The 8,155-nt window shown below is 45.9% G+C and overlaps 1 protein-coding gene across 1 annotated transcript; it reads left to right on the top strand.

Moving 5' to 3' along the window:
- Positions 1 to 115: 115 nt before the first annotated feature.
- men1 (multiple endocrine neoplasia I) lies at positions 116 to 8,101 on the top strand. The gene is made up of 10 exons (XM_012830850.3): positions 116 to 284; positions 1,028 to 1,523; positions 1,802 to 2,010; positions 2,241 to 2,369; positions 2,698 to 2,738; positions 2,994 to 3,081; positions 3,499 to 3,635; positions 6,051 to 6,192; positions 6,414 to 6,587; positions 6,760 to 8,101. The coding sequence occupies exons 2-10, from the start codon at positions 1,088 to 1,090 to the stop codon at positions 7,276 to 7,278; spliced, it is 1,875 nt and encodes a 624-aa protein (XP_012686304.1). The 5' UTR covers positions 116 to 284; positions 1,028 to 1,087; the 3' UTR covers positions 7,279 to 8,101.
- Positions 8,102 to 8,155: the final 54 nt, after the last annotated feature.

Raw genomic sequence — 8,155 nt, 5'->3', positions numbered from 1 at the left:
TCAAGTTCACCAAGCATTCCACATAAATTAACTACATTTCCCACCATGCAAGACAGCGCATTGGTCAACGTTAAAACGGATGGCCCACAACGCAGATATATAAAACATACTCCAAGAACGGTACCTCCACTAGCTGGCGTCAAGGGAAAATCCAGTTTGCTGATGAAGTCACCCCGGCGCAAATGCTATGTGTGTGACTAGCTCAACCTCCGTAGTCATTGAAGTGCGCGGTAAAAGCAAGAAGCACAACAAAAACATGTGGTTGCAGCCTTGAAGAATTAACGGTATGCTCTAGATTTATTGTTGTATCTCATTGTACTTTTTAGTATGTGAAATTGATTTATTCAGGATAATCAGCTGTATGTATAATAATAGCATCTCGCGTGCTTATGCAACTTCTTACAACACGCAACTATAAACTGGCGTAGCGGTTAGCACACCTTTTTAAGCATCGGAGTTAAAATTACCATCTTTGGTAAATTTACTGTTGTGTAGTCTGAACGGTTTCAATGCAAATCAAGCTTTTTCATTCATCATTTTAACAAGCAGCGAAACGAATTTATATGATTTTTCTAAGCACGTGAATTGGTTTGGCTCAGTGTTATCCAAGGCATTTAGCACGGCATTAGCTTCGACCAGCTAGCGTTAGCTGGATAATATTTACTTGTCTGACAAATCTTTCAATCGCAGCAGTTATACGTGAAGCTTTCCCATTGTCTTTTCAATTCAACTCTGTGTTTCATTGAAATTGTTTCACTGTTTTCTGTGAATTTATACCTCAACATCTGATAAGATAATGTCTAAAGATGACACCGTAATGCTAACTATACTGTGCTAACGGTACTTCTACCGACGTTTGCTATAGGACGTCATTGATTGAGACGTGTCAAAAAAGCCACGGCTACTTCAAAACCAGACATCAAATAAAACAGAAAGTCAGTCATATACTGTGCAACGTTTACTAAGTGGTCAGTTTATCAGCTGCGTGTGGCGATTCCCAGCACTTATTATTTATTTATTTCTCTAGCATATCAGAGAGACACACCCCTCTCCACACACTTGGAACTCTTATAAGTCATCTCCGACCATGGGGTTGCGGTCGGAGCAGAAGAAGCACTTTCCACTCCAAGGGATTGACGCGGTGGTAAAACTGTTTGAGGCTGAGCTACGGAACCCGGAACCGGACCTGGCTTTGTTATCTCTTGTGTTAGGCTTTGTCGAACACTTCCTGGCCGTAAACAGAGTAGTGCCGGTGAACGTGCCTGGGGTGCGTTTCGAGCCCCTTCAGCCGGACTGCCCTAACTCCTGCTTCCCCGTTGTGGAATTGGGTCTGCTGACGGCCATGCATGAGCGCTTCACAGCTCAGATTCGAGGTGCGGTGGACCTGACCCGGTACCGGAGGTCGGGGGGCATCTCCAGTCGGGAGTTGGTAAACAAAGTCTCCGATGTCATCTGGAACAGTCTCAGCCGCTCCTACTTCAAGGATCGTGCGCACATCCAGTCTCTCTTCAGTCTAATCACGGGTAATAACATGACCTACTAGGATTGAGATTTAGAGAGTGTCCACCCCATAATGTGAATGATATGGTGTTTGCAAAAATGCGTTCATTTTAATTAATGAGAGGATGTCCTCATTAGTCTTCAGGACCGGTTTAGAGCCATGCATGTATGACTCGGTGAACAGGATTTCTTTCTGAGTAGTATGCCCTGCAGAACAATATCAGCAAAAATGTATACACTCCATCAAATCTCACAAAAGATTTGCAAAGTCTATTCTTTAATTGTCTCTCTTTGTGCTCAGGCACTAAGTTGGATAGCTCAGGTGTGGCGTTTGCAGTGGTCGCCGCCTGCCAGGTCCTGGGGCTTTGTGACGTCCACCTGGCTCTCTCGGAGGACCACGCATGGGTCATCTATGGTAAAGACGGCGAGGACACGGCCGAGGTCACATGGCACGGGAAAGGGAACGAGGACCGGAGGGGTCAAACCATCACCGCCGGAGTGAGTGAAAGGGTACGTGCCTCGTGGACATCCAACATGGTGCTTTGGTAGTTGTGATGGTGGTTTTGTCCCTTTGTCACTTTGTTTGGTTTTATTGTACTTCAGTGATTGTGAATCAACTTGAGATTTTAATTTTTTTTAACTTTTTTTCAGTTTATTTTATTTTTCCCATATGTAGTAGATTGTGGTTGTTTTCTCTTATATTACTTTATTGTATGTATCCCCCCCCCCCCCCCCCACAGAGTTGGCTGTATTTGAAAGGCTCGTACTTGAAGTGTAACCGCAACATGGAGGTGGCTTTTATGGTGTGCGCCATCAACCCGTCTCTGGACCTACACACGGACAGCACCGAACTCCTGCAGCTGCAACAGGTTGGGATGCGTCCTGAGGAAGTCAGATTGAGGTGTTGGGTGGAGGTGCTCTAGGGATTTATTGTTTTGTTTATGTGTTTATTCACGAGAGCTCCCTTGTCTTATTACAGTGTACTTACGTAAGTTATAAATAAATAATAAATATATTATAAAGAAATAATGTATTTTTGAAGTAGGTTAAAATGTTTCTACCTAAATGTATCGTGTATCGTTTTATCGTGTAACCATATGTATCAAGATAAAATGTATATTGTGCCGATTACTTAAAGCTTGATTCTATGTTTTATTGTTGTTATTCTCAGCCTAACTGCTATTTTTCTTTTTGCAGAGGCTCCTGTGGCTTCTCTATGAAAGAGGAGATTTGGAAAAGTGAGACACTTTTTAAAAATAATCTTTTAGGACAAAACTCAATGATTAAGCAAAACAGTAATTGTAGGTGCACAACTCTAATTTTAGTTCTCTATTCTTATAACCTAAAAGATATATTCTTTTTTTTAAATTTTTTTATCACATTCCCCTCAGCATATTCCTACATAAGCGTGTAATGGAAATAACACCCAGATCATCTTTGCTGTATAAATGAAACCCATGAGTATATTTGACTTGTGTGAACTCTTGTGTCAGGTACCCCATGGCAATGGGCACGCTGGCAGACCTGGAGGACCAGGAGCCCATCAATGGCAAGGAGAGCCCCCTGAACATCCACTTGAAGGTGAGCGCAGCGTTTCAACAGCCTTAATGTCTGAATTACCAAAAATATCACAAAGGTTCAGGTTCTGTATACGTCACTCAAGTTGGATACAGCTGACCGAGCAAAAATAACTGAGAAACTATGAGAATGGCTTCTTCTTTCTATAATGTGCTCTTTTGCCTGGTCGCAGACGCACCGTATCCCCATTTCCTTCATGTGTGTTTATCAGTGCACTCTCCTCTCCTCTCCCTCTCCACCCTTCTCCACCCCTCTCCACTCCTCTCCCTCTCCCATCCCTTGTCTCTCCCTCTCCACTCCTCTACCTCTCCCATCCCTTGTCTCTCCCTCTCCTAACCTCTGCCTCTCCCTCTCCTCTCCCTCTGCCTCTTCCTCTCCTCTCCCTCTGCCTCTTCCTCTCCTCTCCCTCTCCTCTCCTAGGCCGTGGAGTCAGCCAAGAAGTTCTACAACAACGAGCACATCTACCCCTTCATGTACCTGGCAGGGTACCACTACAGACACCGCGACGTACAGGATGCCCTGGGGTCGTGGGCCGAGGCTGCCACAGTGGTGCAGGAGTGAGTCAGGACCTCTTAAATAGCATCCATACTGAATAGTACAATGGTGCCGGAGTGAGTCAGGACCTCTTAAATAGCATCCATACTGAATAGTACAATGGTGCCGGAGTGAGTCAGGACCTCTTAAATGGCATCCATACTGAATGGTGCCGGAGTGAGTCAGGACCTCTTAAATGGCATCCATACTGAATGGTGCCGGAGTGAGTCAGGACCTCTTAAATGGCATCCATACTGAATGGTGCCGGAGTGAGTCAGGACCTCTTAAATAGCAACCATGTTCTACACCTGCAGGTCTCATTCCTGAACCCTCTGCCTCAGATAAGATAGACGTTATAATTTACATAGACACAGGAGGTTTTTTAATAGATGTCCACTGTAAAATACTGAATAGTACAGTGGTGCAGGAGTGAGTCAGGAGCTCTTAAATAACATCCATGCTCTACACCAGCAGGCCTCAGACCTGAATAATATAGATGTTATAATTTATATTACAACAGCATGTCACACAGGATGTTTTTTAATAGATGCACACTGTCCACAGTAGGATGCTGATTTGATTAGAGGTTAAAATCACTGGTAAAGCTGCCCGGGCCTATAATGTTATTGTTATTCCTAAAGTTTCATGTCACCAGGATTGAGTTTGGGATTGGGACCGCAAACATAAAACATTAGCCTATGACCGTTGTTTCATGAACAAACAGTAGAGGGCAGCAAACAGCAAGATGTTAATCCAGAATGTTGAATTGTGGAGAGGCTGGGGATTTTTTTTCCAGTGTAGTTATTTCCACCGTATTTAATCATAGTTATCCACCTGTTGTGACTGACATCTCCCGATTTGGAAGACGTCTGCACACTTGCATCGCATCGCGTGCTGCTCTGTAATGTACGGGAAGAGACGGCACTTCCTGAAAGTTGTATGTCTGACGTGTGTGGATGTCTGTCCATGTGTGCCTTGGACTGTGTGTTTATGTCTGTGTTTGTGTGTGTGTGTGTGGGTGTGTGTGTGCGTGTGTTTCCGTACACAACTCTCTTTATCCCTTACCGGAAACTTCATTCAGCTTCCATTCTTGGCAGCCTTGGCTTCCTGGAACGCTAAGGCCTCACTTTTCTCCCGATCTTCAAGCGCGGGCCTCTAAAAATACCCCCCGTGCTCTGAGCCGAAAGTTTGGAACAGCCCGTCTCTGTCGTCCCCTGTCCCTGTTCAGATGTGCAGCCAGAGGCACGCCCGAGGCTGACATTCCCTCCTCTTCCTTTTCCCGCTCGGCTCTTCCTGTGACCCATTGTTGGGAAAACCCTTCCTCTGTGCCATGACTGTCTGCCATAGATGTCAGGGAGGATGTGGATGTGTAGTAACAGACCATAACACTGACGGAGAAGAGCGAGAGAAAAGGAACACTTTCAGTGACGGCCTGGTGTCCTGGTGTAACATCATTCCCATTTAGTTGTTTTGTTTTGAAAAAGAGAGACTTTAAGACTCGTGGTGTAGTTCTATGATGAGAGGAGGATATTTCCATTCCTTCTACACATCTGGTCCGATTCATTGCAGTTGTTTACACTCAGACTCTACTTGAAATCGCTTCAAACAAAGTAAAAAAAACAATGAAATACTTGGATTCTCTTGTTGCTGGATCACAATCTAACACATTTGTAACATAACAAAGAAAAATACACATAATAGAGCTGTTTGATATTGTCCCGGTTTGAGTCCGAGGACTCTCACGCAAGTGCAGGACAACAAGGTTTTAATGTTCACCAAGGCTGATTACTGACAGGTGCTGAGCAGTGCAACGACCCACAGGCTGACGGGATACAAAATAGGATTTAGCACGGCGGCGCTAACGTGAGACAAAAGAGCACCTGAGTATCCAGGTAAAGTCGGACAGAAAGGTTCAGGACACAAAGTTCTCTTCCAAAACCACACAGACACACACCTTGGCAAATGGAGACTTTGCAACGAGCGACAAAACTGTGGGGTTTAAATAGGAACGGGACGTGAAAAAGTCCAACAGGTGAGCGAGATGAAGTGGATTAGACCACTGTTCAGTAGGCTGGTGATGTGAATGAGTGCTGAATGGGTGTAGCCAGAGTGAGGGTGTGCAAAGTCGCGTGACTGATATCCATGTCCTTGGTACAACAGTGGAGATGCCCCAATGAAACACACAATGGAAGCTGCTGTCTGAGAAAGCGACCCCCAACCAGAGCAGAGCCCACCCATCAAGCAGTCAGCTTGAGACTACCCACTGTGTACCCACTCACAAGAGTCAGACTACCCACTGTGTACCCACTCACGAGAGTCAATATCCCTCCAAAGAAATAAAAAAAAATGTGTTGACTGCAAGTCATGGTTTGAGAAACCAGAGAAAAACTGCTGTTACCATTAAATTAAATTGCATTGTCCTTCCTTTTTTCCCCCAGCTACAACTACTGTCGTGAAGATGAGGAGATCTATAAGGAGTTCTTTGACATCGCCAATGATGTGATCCCCACCCTGCTGAAGGAGACGGCAGCGGAGGGGGGGGTAGAGGGGGCAGAGGGCACAACAGAGAAAACAGAAAAGGTAGAAACTCCAGTCAGGGTCCAGTGCCATAAGAAAAGTACTAATAGTATTAAATGTAGTAGTAATAGTATTACAAGTAGTAGTAGTGGAAAAAAGTAAAGTTATTCATGTTAATTATATACACGGTTTATCATTACATTATTACTTGCACTACCATAATGTAATACTACTTTCTATCTCAATTTCTCATTTTTTTTCTCTCTCATTGCTCTGCCTTGCAGGACTCACCAAGGCAGTCTGCAGTTCTCTCAGCACTACAAGACCCAGAATGCTTTGCACACCTGCTGCGTTTCTATGACGGCATCTGTAAGTGGGAAGAGGGAAGCCCCACACCTGTGCTGCATGTGGGCTGGGCCACCTACCTGGTGCAGTCTCTCAGTCGCTTCGACGCACAGGTGAGATCTAACATTTCATAACAGACAACCAAATATACGGGCATTCTTTACCTTACGGGGCAGTATGTGCCTCTCTTCTTGTCTCTCTTTGTCTGTTGCCTCCTGTATCGTGCCGTGTTGTGACTTCTCCCTCTGACCTTCGACCTTTGACCTTTTCCCCACCTGTCCTCAGGTGAGACAGAAAGTCTCCATCATCACAAAAGAGGCTGACGCCCAGGACGACGACGACCAGTCCAGTGACGACCCCCGTGAGGGTCGCAGGCGGGGCCCGCGTCGCGAGTCCAAACTGGACGACCAGCCTTCGCTGCTCCCCCCGGGCCAGACCCCCGTCCCTCTGCCAACCCCGGCTGCCCCCCCCAAAAAGATCGGGGGCGCAGAGGGCGGGGGCCGCCGCCGCTCCTCCCAGGGAGCTAGGGGGGCGGAGCCTGATGCCAAAGCCCGCACCAACACGCCGAGCCCCACCCCTCCCTGTGCCCACCAAGCCGGGGGGGCGGGCAGCGGCCCCGTGGTGGCCTTCTACAGCGAGAAGATGAAGGGCATGAAAGGGCTGCTTTCGGCCGCCAAGGTGAACTCTAGCGCCATCAAGCTGCAGCTGACGGCACAGTCACAGGTGCAGACGAAGAGGCAGAAGCCGTCGGCGTCTGGAGACTACACACTGTCCTTCATGAAGCGACCGCGAAAGACACTGTAGGGTGGCAGCAGCAGCAGCAGCAGCCGCCAATACCACAGTGCTGGTTGTCATGGCTCCATCCAGCTGAGAGAGAGAGAGATGATGATGATGATGATGATGATGATGATGGGAGGAGGGCAGAAGTCCAGGCCAGCGCTAGCCTCTGTGTTCTGCAGCGCCATGACGTGGAAGAGTTCTGCCCGGAGGAGTTGCCTGGAAATCTGCTGTCTCTTGCTTCTTTTGTTCCCCCTTAAAGGCTTGTGGTTAACCTCCTGAGTAAAGGATACAAACAAAAAAGGTTGCAGTGCAGCTCTTGTGTTTTTACTGTGAAAGCATGGAAGAGTCTGTGTTGAGCTAATCGCGATTTCTTCAAATGATTCCCTCAGTTGATGTGACCATGCATGGAGTTTATTCCACTGTATAGGGAGGGTCTGAGACATAAGGGTTGTACTTTTGTGATCTGGCTCCTCGTAAACTTTTGAGAATGTTTAGTATGAAGGACAGAAACCAAAGTCACTTGTTACAAGTGTGCATCTATTTTTTAGCATTTTTAAAAAGTGATTTATTTTTTATGCTAGTGACATACTTCAGATAAAATGTGTAGGTTATTCTACATTTTTGGTATCTTAGCACTTTTTACATATTCAGCTGTGCGATTAGCCTTCAGAAACTTACATTTTCATTTCAGTTGTTGCCATAACTGTGCACGTCTTTGTATAGGTGGCCTTTAGTGTAACGTAATGTTACTAAAACGTCGAATTTGCATTTGTCTTGGAATTTCCATTGTAATTGTGCTGAAGTCTCATTTCCTGTCAATAAACTAATAAAGTTCACGAGATTGACATCAGAGTGCCGATGCCTTTTCTTTACTTTGCAAAGACCGAGACTGAGGAATGTC

The sequence above is a fragment of the Clupea harengus genome, chromosome 18, assembly GCF_900700415.2.
Source record: "Clupea harengus chromosome 18, Ch_v2.0.2, whole genome shotgun sequence".
NCBI classification, from domain to species: Eukaryota; Metazoa; Chordata; class Actinopteri; order Clupeiformes; family Clupeidae; genus Clupea; species Clupea harengus.
Note: the sequence above shows the minus strand (reverse complement) of the source record. Positions and strands in the feature narration are given on the sequence as shown.

Excerpts from the sequence above, each read along its gene's own strand:
- men1 (XM_012830850.3), top strand. The coding sequence starts at position 1,088 with ATGGGGTTGCGGTCGGAGCAGAAGAAGCACTTTCCACTCCAAGGGATT. Across the intron at positions 2,011-2,240 it reads CCGCCGGAGTGAGTGAAAGG|AGTTGGCTGTATTTGAAAGG; the intron begins GTACGTGCCTCG and ends CCCCCCCCACAG. Across the intron at positions 2,370-2,697 it reads AACTCCTGCAGCTGCAACAG|AGGCTCCTGTGGCTTCTCTA; the intron begins GTTGGGATGCGT and ends TTCTTTTTGCAG.